The sequence below is a fragment of the Chiloscyllium plagiosum genome, chromosome 18, assembly GCF_004010195.1.
Source record: "Chiloscyllium plagiosum isolate BGI_BamShark_2017 chromosome 18, ASM401019v2, whole genome shotgun sequence".
Classification (NCBI taxonomy): domain Eukaryota; kingdom Metazoa; phylum Chordata; class Chondrichthyes; order Orectolobiformes; family Hemiscylliidae; genus Chiloscyllium; species Chiloscyllium plagiosum.
In genome coordinates this window covers 30,441,111-30,461,982 of record NC_057727.1, presented here as the reverse complement: position 1 = coordinate 30,461,982, position 20,872 = coordinate 30,441,111, and the positions used below count along the sequence as shown (strand labels likewise).

The 20,872-nt window shown below is 39.3% G+C and overlaps 1 protein-coding gene across 1 annotated transcript in view; it reads right to left on the bottom strand.

The window, feature by feature from the left end:
* cacna2d3a (calcium channel, voltage-dependent, alpha 2/delta subunit 3a) overlaps nucleotides 1-20,872 on the bottom strand; it is a 645,952-nt gene that overhangs the window by 77,061 nt on the left and 548,019 nt on the right. The window contains exon 34 of the mRNA XM_043708636.1: nucleotides 3,775-3,886. Coding sequence (XP_043564571.1) covers nucleotides 3,775-3,886 — 112 coding nt within the window. The remainder of the gene's footprint in view (nucleotides 1-3,774; nucleotides 3,887-20,872) is intronic.

Genomic DNA, 20,872 nt, shown 5'->3' with positions numbered 1-20,872 from the left:
TGTCTGAGCTGAGATGTCACCTTTTGTTATAAAACCTTACCTCGAGAAGGTGACTTAAAAGAAGTTCTGGGACTTACATATTAATGAACCGAAACATTTTCAAAGATGAAAGACTTAACAACAATCCAAGTTTGTTCAATATATCATTTCGGTTGCATGACATTGTAATCTTTTGCTATAAATTCTGTGTCTTATGGTCTTATTCTCCACAACTACTTGATGAAGGAGCAACGCTCTGAAAGCTAGTGCTTCCGAATAAACCTTTACATTAGATTATTTTACATTGGATTACTTTACAGTGTGGAAACAGGCCCTTCGGCCCAACAAGTCCACACCGACCCGCCGAAGCGCAAACCACCCAGACCCTTACATTTCCCCCTTACCTAACATTACGGACAATTTAGCATGGCCAATTCACCTGACCAGCACATCTTTGGACTGTGGGAGGAAACCGGAGCACCCGGAGGAAACCCACGCAGACACGGGGAGAATGTGCAAACTCCACACAGTCAGTCGCCTGAGGCGGGAATTGAACCCGGGTCTCTGGAGCTGTGAGGCAGCAGTGCTAACCACTGTGCCACCGTGTCGCCCACAAACCTGTTGGACTATGAAGTGGTGTTGAGTGATTTTTAGCTTTGTCCACCCCAGTCCAACACCGGCTCCTCCACATCATCCTAGAAATCAGTCTGGTTAAACCTTCGCTGTACTCCCTCCATAGCCAGAACATACTTCCTCAGAAAAGGAGACCCAACTGAACACAGTACTCTGGGCTTGGTGTCAGTGTGTGTCACCTGAAACTCCAGCTGAGTGTTAAATGAACTTGATCTATTACAAAGCATAGACGTTCAGAGCAGGAGTAGGCCACTTGGCCCTTCAAGCTTGCTTCACCATTCCATTACATTGTGCTACTCTGGTGTGGTCTCAATGCCACTTTCCTGACTTTTCTGACTCCCATCTTTTATACAATGCTGTCTTGAATAAATTCAATAACCCAGCAGCCACTACCTTTTGGCAAGTGATTTCCACGTATAATAACCCTCCCAGAACAAAAACAAATCACCTCATCACCATCTTAAAAGTGTGAACTTTTAATCATAAACTATCTATATCCCTTTGCTGATTTTCTACTGCCTCTTGACAAGTTGCTTTCCTATCTATCTTAGCTCCATCAGCAAAGTAACCCCTATACATTTGGTCTTTTCATTCAAGCCATTGATATAGATTGTACATCGATGAGGTCCCAGCAATGGCAGTTCACTTGTAACAGTTGCCAACTTGAAAAGGTCCACTTAGCCTTACTCACTGTTTCTGCTAACAAACAATATCTTTTATCCAATGCTATCCTCCCCACCATCTTGTGTCATGGTCTTTATATGGTAGCTTATAAAATCCAAGTACATATCAATAGGTAATCCTTTATACCTGTTGCTTGTTGCTAACTTTAAAAAAATCTAAAATAGACTAGTTAAACATGTTCCCCTTCTTTCATGGATCCTTCCAGATTCGAAGGAACTTTGGAATATTAGAACTAATTCGTCTACTGTCTCTGCAGCTACTTCTTGTTTAAGTCCCTATGTTGCAGGTCATCTGGTTCGAGGGACTTGTCAGCCAGTAGGTTGAATTTTTCCAGGCCACTTTTCCTTGTTGATGGTGATTGTTTTAAGTTTCTGTTTCTTGTTCACATTTTGATTTTCAAATATCATTGGAAAATTTTCTAAGTGTTCCACAATGAAGACAAACACAATATCTGTTCAACTCCTCCGCTATTACCTTTGTTTCCATTACTGATTCCCCAGTCTCACCTTCTAGTGTACCAGCATTAGCTTATCCTATCCCACTTAAATATTTGAAGGAACTCTTACTGTTTTCATATTATGAGTTGCTTTTCTTTCATAAGTAACTATCTCCCCCATTAATCTTTTAGTTATTCCTTGCTCCTTCTTGAAATCTAACCCATTAATTTTGGCAGATCTGTCTAGAATTTATTTCAACATTATGTTTTCTTTAAATTCGTTTTTCAGCCATGCATCCAACAAGTGATTCATCTAGTGATCCATAATGTTGAGAATCCATTTGGTTATGGAAGTTAAAAACTATCTCACATTGCATGTTTATACTTCACAACAGAAGGCACTTAACCTTTCATTTATGTAATCATTTTGTATGTACTTGCCACACAGCAATATCTTTGTACCAAGATTAAAACTATCACATTACTCATTTATTGCAATAACTGGATTTCATGATGGAAAATGTTTATATATAGTTCCCTTTATGGTAATACCTGTTTCTGTTGACCCTTATCCTCCCCACTTCCAGGGCATTCGGTCTTTTTAAATCATAATTGTGTAATATTTTGATCCTTTGGCTAATAATGCATTGAAACAGTAATCATTGTTATTTCCTGTGGACATATGGAGTTTTCGCTAATCATATGAGCCTTGAGGAAAACTCTGAGATATAAATAATCAAACGGTCCCAATACTTATAGCAGCAGAACAAAACATCTTTAAAAAATTATCATGCTTACCTGAAAATGAAGACAAACAGTTTATGGCAGCTTCACCCATTGTCATATTTCTAATTTAATTCTAATAAGAGAACGCTTGCTGCACATTTTTTGCACAGCTAACCAGGTTATGGTAAAGCAAAAAAAAAAGCTTTTTTAAAGGCATATATTAATATGAACTTGGAAACCATGTCCCAATCTATTTAATGTTTCTTTAAACAGGAACATAATGTAGAGATGTTAAAAGAACAGTTCAAAAATAATTAGTCATTTTTAATCTTTAATAAGTTTAACTAAGAGCAAAAAAAATTGGAATTAAGTTTTTAAGTGCCCTAAATCATATGGCTTCCACCTTAACTCAACAGTTGTAACCATAAGGGTAAGCACACAGAATGTGTCAATACGTTCATGCTTTATTGGATTTAACAAACTAGCTTACTCTGCAAGAATAATTATGGAATACTGCTTGTTAAATCGTGGCAATTAAATAACCTGAAACATAAAATCTTTTCTTTACCTTCGAAATAAAAACATTTGCTGACAAAGCTATGTCTTCATTGACTACACAACATGCAAAATAAATGTTTGATCACTAGGAAAGCCAAAAATAGTACCAGTTGCATAAGTGACTGCAAGCATTACTCTAAATCTGTGTTATCTATTGGAGATATGGGCATGGACCTCCCGTGGATAACAAAAAGCTGCTGATCCCGGTACAACGTAACTCTCCTACCTACTGTGCATGATTATATTGGAGGAGTCAATGGGAAAAGGAAGATGAGGTCTGGGGATAATCTCACAGAATGTGGATCCATGGGTAGCGAATTCATGGATAACAAGGATAATTCTGAATCTTGAATCCTGACTCCATATCTGTGTAGCTAGTTTGATTTGGTTAGGTGACATGAAGACATTTCAGCTCCAAGGAAGATGGAAGAAAAGAAATACTGAATTCAACTTCAGTTGCAAGTTTTGTTGATATATCATGAGGAAACATTCATGTCCTGTCAAAGAGCTGAAAGTCACTTTGTGGAGATATGCAGCATAACAAATATGTAACAAAGTATTATATCAACATGTTAACTATCTGAACAGTTTTGTGTATTATGTTATCCATGGGTAATGAATACTGATTAATCTCTTCTTTCAGTACATTTCTTTTACTTTGTGGGAATATCATTGAGAATGTTTATTGGTGAAATACAGAAATTGACCCCAATGCATATGTACAAACCCAGAATTAAAGAAATGGGAATATGCCTTACTTGTAGCACCCTTCACAGCTGATTGCTCCTGTAGTTTCCTTTATAGTTCGCTCAGACACAAAGGCTGGATATTCAGTGTCACATGGCTGAAGAACTTGCTTAGGACTCTGTGCTAAAAAATATGCAATAACCATAATGTTAGCTATAATTCATTTTGTGAATTTATTTAACTCCACTGAGTTTGTTAACCTGACTTAAGTCTCTAATTCCCACCAGCGAATAAAAGTGTTCAAAAAACACTGAGGTAATGACAGAATCTAAAATGCCAAACAAATTTAATAGGTACTGTAGTAACATTCTGCATGCAAAACTGTATTGATGAGAGTAAGAATTAAAAGATAAAGCTGAAAATTGAGAAAACTTACATCTATTAACAGATAGTGCATTTCGAATGCCATCTTGTGGAAATTTAAAGCAATTTCAGGAATCCTTTGCAACCAATGAAATTCACGTGCTCTATTTGAAGAGTATGAGCATCAGATTTCTACACTTCCAAATTCAAGTTCTTTTGGGACCAAATTTAGTTTGAAAGAACCCTGATAGTTCTCACCTTAATGTCATCAGTTCAATAGAAAAATTACTTTTATCAATTTTTTTTTCAACAGAACTTAGAATTTTTTAAAAGTTAAATGAGGAAATATCATGGAGCGTGTCTCTTAATTGACTTATCACAAATTTTATACAAAGTTTTGCTTGTGTAAATCTTCTGTTTTAATGCCTGAGTAAACAATTGCAAGCATAGGCCATTTGCATCTCAGCTGAAAAGATTACAAATGATTTCAAAGGCTAAATAAAGGGAACTTTGTTTAGAAAATCTGGAAGCTTTTGTGATTTCACCATACGTCATATCACAAGGCACCATACTGAATCATTTACATCTTTTCTATTCTGCCTTTAGGATAATTTTATGAAATCTATGCAGCGCAAAATTCAGTACAAATTAACTTGTCTGTTCAATGTTCAGTGTCCCAGCAATAATAGCAATTATTGGAACAATTCTTAACTTTTTTGCACAAAAGCGCAAGCTTGGCAGTGATTTCATGAAGATTGTTCTCATGGCAAATGTTGGTACTTTAACCAGCTGCTTGGGAATTGTGCCAGTATTATATATGAATTGTACTTTACGTGTCAATAGCACTGTTTTCTGGCATATAAACCCCAATCATTTATGCCTTGGGCCCACAGGAATTGTGCTGGTAAATGAAAGAACGTTTCTTCAATTTTATCCATCTTCTGAGTTTTATAAAGATTACATGCAGCTTTGTTGATTTCTGTCATAAAAGGCATTGGATTTAGTTTTTTTGAACAGGTTGGTGACATATTATTCAGTGCCATTGTTTAACCAGTTTGAAAGTTTCCACATGTGTTATTATATCCCAGCATCAAAAGTTACAAAATTGCCAAATGCAGATAACATTAATGAGACAAGACAGCAGTATCTTGTTCCAAATCTACCATAATTCCCCCCATTGGCTACTGGCTTGTATCCCATTGGCAATGTCTTGCCATAACTGACAGTTCTCGTTCTATCTGGTGATGCATACTCTGGATTATCATAATTTTTCCAAATGCTTTACCTTGTTTCATCAACATTAATACTGTCCAAATACAAGTTAGGCTAATATAACTTTTCATAAAATAGAAATTGGGAACATTAATAAGGCTTCTCAAAAAGGGCACTGAAATTTTCTGTATCCCCACTTGAAAAATTACAGCAAGAAATTTAATGCTATAACACTTTAATTACATTTAAATAACAAGATAGTTGAAATATACAAGTAAAATGGTATATGCTGAGAAAAGATGAAAGTTCCTTCAATGCATGAAATTGTGTTGAACAAAGTGTGTTGATTGCATGTAATAATGGGAATAGGACCAAGTACTCTACATTAAACTTAGTTGTGTGCCTGAAACAAAAACAGAACTTGCTAGAAAACTCAGCAGGTCTGGCAGTAGAAATTAAAGTTAATGTTTTGGGTCCGGAGACTCTTCCACAGAACTGATGGTAGCAAGAGAAATGTTGGTATATATGCAGAAGAAAGGCTGGGGGGAGGGGATAAGGAAGACTGCCTCGCAGAATATCTATGTTCTGCCCATAAAAAAGACCCTGAATTTCCAGTTGCCTGCTACTGTAACACACCACCCTGTTCCCAGGCCAACATCTCTGTCTCAGGCTTGCTGCAATGCTCCAGTGAAGCTTAGCGTAAACTGGAAGAATAATGCCTAATTTTCCACTTGGGGACCCCGCAGCCCTCCAGATTGAATACTGAGATCAATAATTCGAGGGCATGAACTCCCTCTGTCCTAGCCCACTACCACACGCATCAGGCCTTGTTATCACATAGTCTGCTTTTGCACAGTATCTATTGTTAGCCACTTACCGTCTCCATGAACAGCTCTTCACCCTCCCAGCCAGATCATTACCAACTCCTTTATCTGTCCAACCATTCTCCTCTCTCTTTGGGGTCTATCCCTACCTATTGTTTACTCCATACTCCTTTCCCCAACCCTATCTTCTGCATATAAATTGACATTTTCCTGGCTACCATCAGTTCTGAGGAAGGGTCACCGGACCCAAAATGTTAACTTTGATTTCTCTTTACGGATGCTGCCAGACCTGTTGAACTTTTTCAGCAATTTATGTTTTTGTTTCTGATTTACAGAATACGCAGTTCTTTTGGAATTTATTCAGTTGTGTGCCTATAGGGTAGATAATGAGATAGAGGCAGAATCTGGATTCCACAATGAAAATAAATTGCTGAATCAAATGAATATGGATTTTGGAAGGATCTATCATTCTTTGAGATGGGCTCATTCACAGATCACTGAATCGAGTGAGGCTAGTCCTAGAACCAAGATTGCCTTAAGTGTCATTAGTGAAAGAATGTCTTGGAATGACTATGCAGACAGATTTCCTCAACCATAATCAAGAGACTATCACGTAGCTCCGGATTTCAATGCCCAGAATCTAAAGTGCATACATTCCACTTTACTGATTGAGATCCATTTACTTAAGATTTCCAGCACTGACCCTGTCAAAGTTCTTGGGAGCAGGATGAGGCCTCTTATTTACATGTAAGTGTAAGTGCCTGTGCCACCATGATGATACCTGGGTGCTTGACTGGTCTGACAGACTGGAAAATGGTCCAAACTCTGTTGGGTTTGACTGGGATACAGAAACCCCCCAACTCACTCAAATCATTTAAAACATTTAAAAATGTTTCATTTTCACATTTGTGAGACCAAGCTGCAAACCAAATAAAAACCACCAGCACAGCGCCGATGCATCCTCTTCCACCCCCAAACTCAAACACTCACATCCCCAGATGGGGGATTTATATACACCTTGGCATGTGCTGGCTGATATGAGGATGAGAATATCATCATTCATGGTATTAGGAAGAGATAGATTTCAATGGGATATAGGACCTGGATTCTTGGCCTCATACACTGCTTATTTCCATCCCCACTTAATTGCCTTTCTCAGCCTCATCACCACTGAAACACATCTAGTATTAGCAGTCTTCTCCTCTACTGTTGTACCTTCCTGCATACTTGGCTTTTGTGGCACTAAGGACACAGTGAGAACTGCAGATGCTGGTGATCAGAATCGAAAGTGTGGTGCTGGAAAAACACAGTAGGTCAGGCAGCATCCAAGGACCAGGACTTTTATGGCACTAATGCTATTGTGGATGCTCCTTGCTGTTTGGGATAGTTTATTAGAGCAGTATATTGAGGAAAGCTCTTGTTCCATAATGCTAGAAGAAACTCTGTGGTAAAGCCAGTATCCAGAGTTATGGTCGCAGCTATTAGCATGGCTACAAGGTGATCAACTCTGGGAACTGAATACTAATAGCTCTTTTACATTTGGGAAGGACAAGCAAAAAGGAAAAGGAAATGGTATGGAATTGATAATAAGGGAGGATCTTAGAAATGGAGAACAAAATGGGGAATATGTTTGAGTACAGATAGTAAACAGCATGGGGTAGAAATTATTTAAAGATGGCCAGATTATAGTGGTACTGTGAGTCATGAAATTAATCAGGAGATTAGAGACGTACACAGCATGGTAATCCAGCAAACATGGGTAACCTCAATCTGCATATAGAGTGGGTAAACCTGATGAGCACTAATGCTATTGTGGATAAGTTTCGAAAGTGTGTATGGAATGGTTTAATAGAGCAATGTTTTGAGGAACTGACTAGAGAACATACCAGTTTTGATCTAGCATTATGTTATGAAAAAGTGCTAATTCATAATCTTGTTCTAAGAGAACATTTAAGGATGAGCAACAATAACATGGTAGCAACTTACATTATGTTTCAAAGTGAGGCTCAGTTTGAAGTCAGGGTGTTAAATTTGAACAAAAGAAATTCTGAAGTTATGAGTGACAAAATGGTTAAAGTGGAGTAGGAACACGCATTAAAATGTATGATGGTTCATGATGGATAGTGTTTACAGAATTTTTACATAGTTTTACAGTAACATACATTTCTTCAAGGCATGAACAATCCAAAATAGTCAGGTAATCATGGCTAACACTTGATTGAAAGGATGACATACTATAAAAAGAAAAGGCCTATTGAGTTGCCAGAAATAGTAGTATATTGAAAATTGGGATGATTTTAGGAAACAGTAGAGGATGACTGAGACACTAATAAAGAAAGGAAGCATAGAATCTCAATGTAAACTAACAGAAACATAAAAACAGATTGTAAATGCTTCTATAGGTATGTATGAAAGAAACAATTGGCCATGGCAAATGTGGGTTAATTACAGGAAACTTTGTAATGGAAATAACAGAGAAAGTAAATGATTACTTTGTGTCTGCCTTCACTTGAGGAACATGCAAGAAATCTCCCAGAATTAGATTTCCAAGGGACTAAGGTGAGTGAAAATTTGAAGGAAATTAATGGGACTGAATGTTGATAAGTCCCAGAAACCTGATATTTTACATCTCAGACTGCTGCAAAAGACAGACAGAAAGAAATTTTAAAACATAAATACAAGACACTCTTGCCCAATGGACGAGTTAATTTAGAACAATAAATGCACTGGTGAAAACTGATCTGCAAAAAAGCACATGATAAACCAAAGATCCAATCAGCTCCAACAACCTGGAAACTAACATAAAATTATATTGCTAATCTTAATATCAATAAAATGTACTATTTCATCATTAGTATGACCATTGTCCTCCTGGCTGGATTGGTATAACTGATAATCAAGATAGTCTAGGGTTTAATATATGATTAGAACTAGCCAGAATAACAATTCATAGAATTCATTTTCTTGTGAACTTAATTGATTCTTTAGAAACATAATCATTGTTTAAAGAAATAAAGTCTATTCACAACATGTTTGGAGAATTGGTAGTCTTAAATACCTCAAGATGAATCACATACTTTTAAATCCTTACAGAGCGATATCTGATATTAGCAGGAAGTTAGAATGTAAATGAATAACCTTTGTATAATGATAACCTAAACAGCAAAAGATAATATTTCTTAGATATTATCAAAACAATGTGTTTTGTCAAAAGAATCAAGACAACTTAATTAAGAATACAGTTTACTTTAGTGAGGGACAACCAATCCAGAAGGATTTACAGGATTGGGAATCTTTAAATCACATAATGTTTCAAACAATACAAGATAATACAATACCGTTCTTTAGCTAGACATACATAAATGGCAAAGACATTAAGACCATAAGCAATAGGAGTGGCAGTAAAGCCATTTGACCCATCGAGTTCACTGTGCCATTCAATCATGGTTGGTGGGCATTTCAACGTCACTTACCTGCACTCTCCCTGTATCCCTTAATTCCTTGCAAGATCAAAAATTTATCAATCTCTGCCTTGAAGACACCCAACGTCCCAGCCTCTATTGTGCTCCATGGCAATTAATTCTACAGGCCCACCACTCTCTGGCTGAAGAAATGTCTCCTCATTTCCGTTCTAATTGACCCCCTCTAATTCTAAGGCTGTGCCCATGGGTCCTAGTATCTCCACCTTTTAGAAACAATTTCCCAGCGTTCATCCTTTCTAAGCCATGCATTATCTTGTAAGTTTCTATTAGATCTCCTCTTAATCTTCTAAACTCTAACGAATACAATCCCAGGATTCTCAGCTGTTCATTGTATGTTAGACCGACCATTCCAGGGACCATCCGTGTGAATCTCCGCTGGACACACTCCAGTGCCAGTATGTCCTTCCTGAGGTGTGGGGCCCAAAACTAGACATAGTATTCTAAATGGTGTCTAACCAGAGATTTATCAAGTCTCAGTAGCACATCACTGCTTTTACATTCTAACCTTCTTGAGATAAATGACAACATTACATTTGCTTTCTTAATCATGGACTCAACCTGCAAGTCAACCATTAGAGAATCCTGGACTAGCACTCCCAGATCCCTTTGTACTTTGGCTTTATGAATTTTCTCACCATTTAGAAAATAGTCCATGCCTGTGTTCTTTTTTCCAAAGTGCAAGAGCTTGCATTTGCTCATATTGAATTTCATCAGCCATTTCTTGGATCACTCTCCTAAACTGTCTAAATCTTTCTGTAGTCTCCTACCTCCTCGGTACTACCTGCCTATCCACCTAACTTCATATCATCAGCAAACTTCACCAGAATGCCCCCAGTCCCTTCATCCAGATCATTAATATGTAAAGTGAATAGCTGCAGCCCCAACACTGAACCCCGTGGGACACGACTTGTCACTAGCTGCCATTCCAAAAAAGAACCTTTTATCCCAACTCTGTGTCTTCTGTCAGACAGCCAATACTCAATCCATGCCAATAGCTCACCTCAAACACCATGGGCCCTCACCTTGCTCAGCAGCCATCCATGAAAGGCCTTTTGGAAGTCTAGGTAGATAACATCCACTGGGTTTCCCTGGTCTAACCTATTTGTTACCTCTTCAAAGAATTCTAACAGGTTTGTCAGGCACGGCCTCCCCTTACTAAATCCATGCTGCATTGTTCTAATCTGGCCCTGCACTTCCAAGAATTTAGAAATCTCATCCTTAACGATGGTTTCTAGAAATTTACCTACAACCGAGGTTAGGCTGATTGGTCTATAATTTTCCATCTTTTGTCTTGATCCTTTTTTGAACAAAGGGGTTACAACAGTGATTGTCTGGGACTTGCCCTGACTACAGTGATTTATGACAGACTACAACCAACGCTTCCGCTATTTGTTCAGTCACCTCCCTCAGAACTCTAGGGTGTAGCCCATCCGGGCCAGGGTATTATCAATTTTTACACCTTTTAGCTTTTCAAGTACTTTCTCTTTCGTAATGGCTACCATACTCAACTCTGCCCCTTGACTCTCCTTAATTATGGGATATTATTTGTGTTTTCCACTGTGAAGACTGACACAAAGATTTTATTAAGTTCTTCTGCTATTTCCTTATCTCCTATCACTAGCCTTCCTGCATCAATTTGGAGTGGCCCAATCTCTACTTTTGCCTCTTGTTTGTTTCTTATGTATTGAAAGAAACTTTTACTATCATTTCTAATATTACTGGCTAGCTTACCTTCATATTTGATCGTCTCCTTCCTTATTTCTCTCTTTGTTGTCTTGTGTTTGTTTTTGTAGTCTTCCCAACCTTCTGATTTCCCAGTGCTCTTGGCCACTTTATAGGCTCTCTCTTTTTCTATGATACATTTCCAGACTTCCTTTGTCAGCCATGGTTGTCTAATTCCACCCCCCACATCCCCCACCCCACCCCACCCCACAGCCCCCGCTAATCTTTCTTTTCTTTGGAATGAAGCTCTCTACTGTGTCCTCAATTACACCCAGAAACTGCTTCCATTGTTGCTCTACTGTCTTCCTCACTAGGCTCTGCTTCCTGTCGATTTTCATCAGTTCCTCTCTCATGCCCCTGTATATACCTTTATTTAACTGTAACACCATTACATCTGATTTTGCCTTCGCTCTTGCAAACTGCAAAGCAGCAGTGTCTAGGGAGAAATCATAAACTTCTTTATGAAAATTATTTAGTTTTAATTGCATAAGCAAAAAGGTACAGAAATACTAAAATACATTAATATTATAATGTAATTTTTAAATGATATGGAGGAGGTGTTTGCAGCAGTACTGCAAATTTTACATTCTAAGTTCAAGAAGCAAATTGATTGAAATGAAAAGGGCCTACAATTAAACCATTCTTTTCTGCAGCGAGATGCTTACCATCAGACTTATTATTTGTGAAACTCCTGCTGGAAATTTTTTTTTTGGGAGACAATATACTTGAGCTGTTTTTGTTCCCTTTGCTGGAATGTAGTGTTTTTCCAGACTTTTGGTGAGGGTTGAATCTGACCCAAACGTGTGACAGTTCACCAAAGAATGCTTGATATTTCATTATTCAGTTGCATCTCTGTGGTTGCAATCACAGAAAAATTACAATCCTACAGACTTGGCATGGGATAAGCCATGAAACTACAGGCCAATCAGTCTAACCTCAGCGGTGGGAAAACTATTGGAAGACATTCTAAGGGACAGAATTAATCTGCACTTTGAGAGACAGGGATTAATCAAGAACAGTCAACATGGTTTTGTTAAGGAGAGGTCATGTCTGACCAACTTGACTGAATTTGTTCAACTGCAGGGATGAGGACAATGCATTTGACATAGCCTATTTTGAATCAAGATTAGTAAGGTGCTGGAAAAGCACAGCAGGTCAGGCAGCATCCGAGGAGCAGGAAAATCAACGGTTCAGGCAAAAGCCCTTCATCAGGATTCCAGCACCACTCTAATTTTGACTCTAATCTCCAGCATCTACAGTACCTACTTCTGCATTGCCTATTTTGACTTCAGCAAGGCTTTTAATAAAATGCCACATGGCAGACTGATAGCAAAAGTAAGAGTCCATGGGATCTGAGAAAGTTTGGCGAATTGGATCCAGAATTAGTGGTGTGGCAGGAAGCAGAGGGTAATCATCAAGGTGTGTTTTGTGACTGGAAACCTTTGGCCAGTGGTGTTCCACAGGAATCAATGTTATGGCCCTTACTGTTTGTGGTTTACACAAATTATTTACATAAATGAATTGATGAAGGTTAATCAGCAAGTGTGCAGATGATACAAATATTGGGGTGGGAAATAGTGAGGATGATAGTTTTGGATTACAAGAAGATACAGATGGCCATCAGATGAGCTGATCAGTGGCAAATTGAATTCAGTTGTACACATGTGAGATGAAACACTTGGGAAGGATAAACAAGGCTAAAGAATTCATGATGCATGGTAGGTTCTTGGAAACCAAGGATCAAAGGGACACAAATGCCTATGCTCAGGTGTACCTTAAGATAGTAGGACAGGTAGATAAATGGTTAAGAAATGGCTTATAAATGCTTGCCTTTATAAGCCGATGCATAGAGTAAAAGAGCAGGGTGATTACATTGGAACTGTACAGAACATTGGTTAGGCCTTAGCTGGAGTACTGTGTGCACTTCTGGAATCCACATTATAGGATGGATGTGATTGCACTGGAGAGGATGCAGAGGAGATTTACCAGGATGTTGCCTGGTCTGGACAGTTTTAGTTATGAAGACAGATTGAATTGACTGGAGTTTTTTCCTTGGAGCAGTGGAGACAGAGGAAGGTGACATGATTTTTTGGTATAAAATTATGAGGGGCATCAATAGGGTATGCAGGAAAGAATTTCTCCTTGGTGGAGGGATCAATGATAAGGTAACACAGATTTAAGGCAAGGGGCAGGATGTTTAGAAGGGTTGTAAGGAATTGTTTTTCACACAGAGAATAATTGGAATTTAGAATTTACTGCCTGCAAAGGTGGTATAGGTAGGAACCTTCATAATACTTAAGGATATTTAGATTTGGAGTTGCTGTTGTGATTTGTAGCAAGGTCAGCCAGGTGGACTTTGCAGAATACGAGTTCCATGATTGGGGCTGTTAATCTGGTCCAGTCAGAGAGCTCTGGCTGACAGATATAAACTGGAGTGCTAGAGCTTCTGTTCACTCTGAAAACTATCTCTGAGGAAGCTGGATCAGTGTCAAGGACTTTTCACATGTAAATAAAGGGTGACTTGGTGATGGGATATCAGCCTCTGTGGAGTTATTTCAGTGGCGATGAGAGAAAAGCATGCCTCTAAAGAAATTTACTCGCAACAGTTGTTTTGTGTTGGGGGGGGGTAAGCCTTTCTAGCATCATGTCATTACTAGAGATGATTGACTCATTTGATCTTGCCGTTGGAGACTGGGCCCAGTATATGTAAAGAATGGGGGAGGCATTTCCAGGCAAATGACATTGGTGCAGACAAAAAGTAACTTTTTCAGTTATTCGGAGCCTAACTTTCCCTGAGGCATCAGCTACCAAAATCTTTCAAAGTTTATTGATTTATTAAGGAATATTACGACCACAACCCTCCTCTAATTCTGAGATGTTATCAGTTTTACTTGGCAATTTAAGAACCAGGGGTATCCGTATCAGGATTTTTGACTAGGTTCAAACAACTCGCAGAGACATGTGACTTCGGTTTAACCCTTAATGAGATGCTGAGAAACCATTTGGTATGTAGGATTAATGATGTAGCCATGCAAAAGTGCCTGCTAGCTGAAGTCCACTGGCCTTCAAACAAGCACTACAGCCAACTTTATCATTGGAAAATGCAGCAAGTGGCCCTTCTGAGTTGCAGGGTGTTCTGATTGAAGTGGACACTGTTGCCAGTCTGACTGAGCTTGGGGAACACCACTTGGGTGAAGGTAATTGTGTAGCCTCACTTCGGACATATCCTGAAGACAGGGACTCCAGGTCAGCCCATAGCACAACCCCAAAACAAAGGGGGGTGGGGGAGGGGGGGAAGTGGGTGGTCCTTCATGACGCTGGACATGAGCCATGAGTACTTCACAATTGCTGTTATCTTAGGATTCCCAGAAGTTTGCTACAATTAATACCAATGCATGAGACTGCCATTTGAGGTAATACCAGTCCACAGTTTTTCAGTACACAAAGGAGAACATTTTACAAAGTCTACCCCAGGTCACCATTTATCTAGACGAAGGGCTAATAACAGGGAAGACCAATAAGAAGCTCTTAGAGAACTTGGATATAGTCCTTAGATGTCTCTCAGGTGGATGTATGCCATAGAAGAGAAAAATGTGTGTTCCAGGCATCTCAGGAGAACTACTTGGGCTACAGAGTTGATAAGACTAGGCGACACCCATTGGAAGATAAAGTGAGGACAATCAAAGGTGCCCGAGTTCTCACACCTTTAACAGAACTTGGGATTTCCCTTAAACTGGCGAATGTTTGTGGAATGTTCATACATAAGCTGGCTTCCATCCTGGCATCTTTGCATCAACTCTTAAAAAAGGGTCAGCCTTTGAAATGGTCGCATAGACAAGCCATTGCTTTTGAAAAAAGAAGCAGCGATCATCGTCAAAGGTGTTGGGATACTATGCCAAATGAGACCTTGTATTGACACACAATGCCTCCCCATATGGTGTCAGGGTAGCATTAGCTCAGCGATGGCCTACGCATTGAGGACTTTGGCTAATACAGAGAGTAAATACACCCAGGTAGAGAAGGAAGGTTTGGTGATCATATTTGGAATCAGGAAGTACAACTAATACCTTTACGGACACAAATTTGCAATAATAATGGATCACAAACCCCTACTAGGACTACTTAAAGTGTTGCCCAAAGCTAATAGGAGAAGACTCAACACCAGGTTAAATCTGATCTTTCTGGACCTGTTGGCGGAGGATGAAACAGCATCAGGAATGCCAATATGGACATAAAACTCCTCTAACTGGGACAGACTGTTTACTTCAGGGGATGAAGTTTGGTGTAGGAACAATGGGAATAGTCCTGCATGGGTAAGAAACATGGTTGATACAAGATCAGTCCAATGAAGTATGAAGTTCGGATAGGTGAACAAGCATGTGCAAGGTATGAAAGTTGCAATCTGGCAAACAGTGTGGGACCAAAATGTGTCCAACTCCTCAACTGCCTTTCCGACTGTTCTGGAATCCATGGGTTCTCCCTCTCAATTCATCATTGAGGATACCTCAAAATTTGAGATGGACATGGTGGATGTTGCTGTCTCAACATCTTTGCCGTCTCTAGTCAGAGGAGAATGAATTTCTTCCGAGATGGTCCAGGTGCAAGAGGCGAGTTACTGTGCGTTTGATGCCACCCGTATGAGAGGCAGAGTTGAAGGAATCTGACCTGATGTTAAAATGCTCCAGGAGATGGTACAAAGAAACCTCTAAGACTCTATAACCTTTTCAGTCTATTTTAGTTTTTATCCGTACATGCGTGATTGTTCAATGATGAGAAAAAAAATTATAGAAGTACATGAGACGATCTAAATAAAAAACTCGGAAAATGCAAAAATAAGTCTGAGGAGATGAATTTAAGCACAGATTAAACATGATAACTATGGAAAGTGTGGAAAAGATATTTTATCAGGGTTTCTGTGGTCCTTTTGTCCGACTTAGGGCAGGCTAGCAGGACTATGCATGTGTAAATTTACCACCCAGCTTTTTTTTTGGCAAAAACAAACTAATATTGACGCTATCATGTTGTTGGAGGTGCAATCTGAAACTTTCAGTAATTTCAGAAGCCCCGATATTCAATGTAGAGAGTAGGATAATGACATTGCAAAATTCTGACCTAAGTTGCTTGTAAGGTCAGATCAGATCTGGGAGCATGGGGTTCACAAATTTATTCATATCCCATTAACTGCACAGATTGAGTTACTTTAAAAAGTATGTTTCAACAGAACATGGAGGGAATATAAAATAACATATTAATACATTTTATGACCATTGTGATAAAGATTTGTGACTATTTTATTGTTGTTACTTGTGTTCTAAAGTGGACAGTAACATATCCATCCTTATGTTTGCAATGTTCATTCTCAGAAAAGGAATGACCTGCTAATGAATTGCAATTTGATGCTGCACAGGTGGCATCACTGAGTCAGCAAACATATGAATAACACAATTGCCCCATTAGAGCCTCAAATTCAAGCCATTTTACTTTGCCTCGAAGGAGAAAAACCATTTGTCTTGTTACTGTGTAATTGCCTTTGGATTGAAGATGACAAGATTTCAAATTTGTGTCCTTGTCAGTTACTGCAAACTCCACCTGAGATGCAGGAAAATTCTCCAACCATAACATTGCTTTTTGTTTCTGTGTTCTCAATGATTTTACAGCCTCTCCCCATTTCCATTCATGGCCTTTATATAATGGCTATTGTCGTCACTTGACCCAGCGCCTTAGCTTAGCAAACTGTGTTGTTCTTGTTGACCATACACTGTCTTCATGTAGAGACTAGAATGATTGTGACTTGAGAAACCTCCCACACTCACTCCAGGAACTCCACATCCTCTCCTACACTATATGAAATTCCATACTTCTATCTTGAATTGCCCCCTATCACTGTAATAATTCACGCAGTGAATCTGTCCAAGAGCTCCAGCCGCAGGCTTAATCTTTCTGTTTTCCCCAGGGTTTCATGGACTGGTCCTAGATAAGGTGCCTGACCAAACTTCAGAATTGACTGTGGCTCACCCCTGGACTAACTGGCATGAAAGCCCCAACAACAAACAACCCAACTCCAAGACTGATGCCTCCATTTCATCTAGGTTGATGTACCTGTAATTCCTGGACTGATTGCACTTGACTGTACATGGTCTAATCTTTCAACCAGAAGTTCACTCATTTCTCGACTCTGGTATGACCAAGTACCTGACTGACCATGGTCAAACCCCTGGACTGGAATTATATGAGCCCCTATCTGACTGTGGTGGCACTCCTTGGCATATTGCAGTGCTATTTAACCACAGTGAGACCTGAATGCCTTTGACTTTCAGAAATGATCATGTACTTGAAGCACATGCCATGTGTTAACTGTGCATGCTGCAGATGTGACATTGACGTAGCAATCTGCTGTACAGCACCATGTCCATTCCCATAACTGTTCTGTGCATTGAAAAATAACCAGCTGCTTGCCTGTCTGTCTGCATTAAAAACCAATGCAAGACACAGAAGCTGGCAGCCTCCAATTAGGTGCAAATTGAGTTAACATCCAGAAAGTAAGCTAAGGACCATAAATCAGAAATGTTTTCTTAATGTTGAGAATCTGTTTCTTTTTCATTTTTGACATATTTCCCCAGCTTTCTTGCCATTGCCTACACTGCACACAACAGCAGAAAATCCCCTCCTATCAACTCTCCAGCTTATCTTCATGTCATACCATTGGTCTCCATATTTGCACCTTGTACAGAAGATGAGAGTTATGTGTAACATCTCATCTGAAAAAAGTTAGTCTAGCACACCCCAAGTACAGCGCGTGTATTGGTCCTGATTATGTGCTTATCTCCTGGCATATGGCTTGAACTCACAATGTCCTGCCTAAATGGCATTAATGATGAATCTAAGCAGGGGATAATGTTTTGGAAGACCTGTGGTAAATGAAATGGAAACAGCCAAAAATGACATATTGCTATGTTTTTATTGACTCTCTGGAAACCGCATGACATCCCATGCGGGTGGCTGGAATGTCTGCCTACTTCAGTGTGTAGATCGTTTGTGTGTAAATTATGATCCTAAGACACCTCTGTGTGCCTGGTTAAAACTTTGACAGGTATTTCACAAATGGTCAATTAAGAAACTCTTCCAGGCTCCACAGAATAAACTATTACCAGGCTGAGTACATCCACATGGCCTCCTTTAGTTCTGTATTTATCTATCAGGCCAGGGTTGTAGGCATGGTATTTCTTTTTTGCTCTTTCATTGTACATAAAAGGAAGCTCTTTGTTCATGTAATTAAAATGAATTTTTGCTGTGCCCTGTTGCAGTCTTCTTCAGAGCATCTGTCCCCAGTCGTTTCAACTTCAAAATGGGAATGTTGAGACTGGATGACAGGTGTCCAATATGTCAGTTGGGTCTGCCCAAAACTATGACCCTTATAAAAAGGGGTGTTAACTTATGAATTACTTGATTATATTAGCAAATTAGTATTTATTGCCTTTGCTCTACATTGTTTTGCCAATTATTTTTTACAGGGGCAATTGGCCTGTTTATTCAAGTAAATTAATGCCCCTGTAAAAATAGTAAAGGAAATGGGTGAAGTGTTTGTTCACTACTATACATCAATAATATTTCTGTGTGATGGTCTGTCTTAGGCTTAGAGAGACTGGTGGACTGAATCTATGCAAAAACATTGACATTGTTGTTAATAAATTAAAGTTAAGTTATTTGTCAATTTTCATTACCTACAAGAGTAAGGAGACACCCTCTCCTCCTCCTCACCATCAGCCAGAATGATAGAAAGGTTCCATTGTAATATATGAATTGTTCATTTTTGTTCAATGAGGGTTATTTTTCTGAACTGAGAATGAGCCAAGCTGTGATGTAGTTGTACTCTTCCCAGTTCCTACATATTAATCTTTTTCTAATAGATCCTTACTCTAAGAGTCCTGTCTGTTTCTTATTCATTGGTAAGACTTCTGCAAGTAAAGATATTCTTAAATATGTACACACAATCTTGCTCGATATGAGATGTGGATTTATTCAGTGTCATTAGATTGATTAATTTTGCTATTCTCTACATCACTGTTGCAGTAATTAACTGATGAAATATTAGGCCAGACCTTCTGAGATGCAGTAATTTCTCACACATTGCCAATCCAGCTCTTTTTTTACAAATGAATGGAGCTCCACATTTCTGTGAGGAGATTCTTCTCAGGTTTCTGTCTGAAATGCAGAGCCGTACTTCCATTCTGACTGTTCTTTCAGAGCATACCCTCTTTGCACAGCAGTTTGCTTCCATAAAGGTCCTGACAGGCACTTTGCTGTCAAACTGAAACTATATCAGATGGGAAAAAAAAGGTAGGCATAATGTGAGGGTGCTGGGAGGGAAAAGTACCAGGTGGGTAGGGGAATCAGTACCAGGTAAGTAGGGTTACTGTTGAAAAGGGCTCTGGGGTGCCAGGTAAGTAAGGTGTAATCTGGGCCCTGGTGTAGAGTGCCAGGAGTAGGATGTTGATGACTAGACATAGTATGTCAGGTAATAGGGTGCTAGCTGTTTGGTGCCATGTATGTAGGTACCAGGTAGAAATCAGTTCCTGAGGGGGACTGGGAGGGAAAGGTCAAATTTAAGGTAAGTTTTGGTCCAATGAGTGATATTCAGATTGTGTTGGGCAGAGGGAAGGGTATTCTGATCTGGAGGCACTTGGGTTAGGCTAGGTATGGTGTAAGGCAAAGGGACGCAGGTCTGGTGGGACAAAAGTGGGGTCAGGCCTCAGGAGAGTGTTGGATCAAGGACTGGGGAGGTGTAAGTGGCATTGAGGAGGTATAGTTGGGGGTGTGTGAGATAAATGTACAACCAGTTTAATTTAGTAGTTACTCAGGAGTTAGCTTTTGTATTTCATAGTCTAACTTTTTCTGATCAAATTTCATCTGAAATCTCAGATTTAAATGGAGAACTTTCAGAAGGTTCCAGTAGTAGAATTGCCCATTGGAAAATCTCGCAGGCAATTGGGATGTGTGCAGCACTGGCTAGACCAGCATTTATTTTCCATCTCTCATTGCTCAGAGAGAAGTTAAGATTCAAGCGCATTGCTGGAGTCACATGCAGGCCAGTAGACAGTGAAGGACATTAGTGAACCAGATAGGCTTTTCCCTAACAAAATCATTAGGCTTGTAATTCCAGATGTTTATTACATTCAAATTCTGCCATGGCAGAATTTGAACTCAGGTCCTCAGAATATTATCTAGGTGTCTGGACTAATAGTCTAGAAATAACACCACTAGGCTATCATCTCCCTTCAAGCATGCTATAATGAGGATGCCTTAAGGTAACTCTGATGTATACTGGAATACAGGCTGTCAGGCCATTTGAAAATCAACCAGGAAAAAGTTAGGATTGCAGATGCTGGAGATCAGAGTCGAACAGTGCGGTTCTGGAAAAGCACAGCCAGTCAGGCAGCATCCGACAGTCAATCAGGCAGCAGGAGAATCAACCCTTCATTCCTGATGAAGGGCTTATGCCTGAAACATTGATTCTCCTGCTCCTCAGATGCTGCCTGACTGGTTGATTTTCCAGCACCACACTCTTC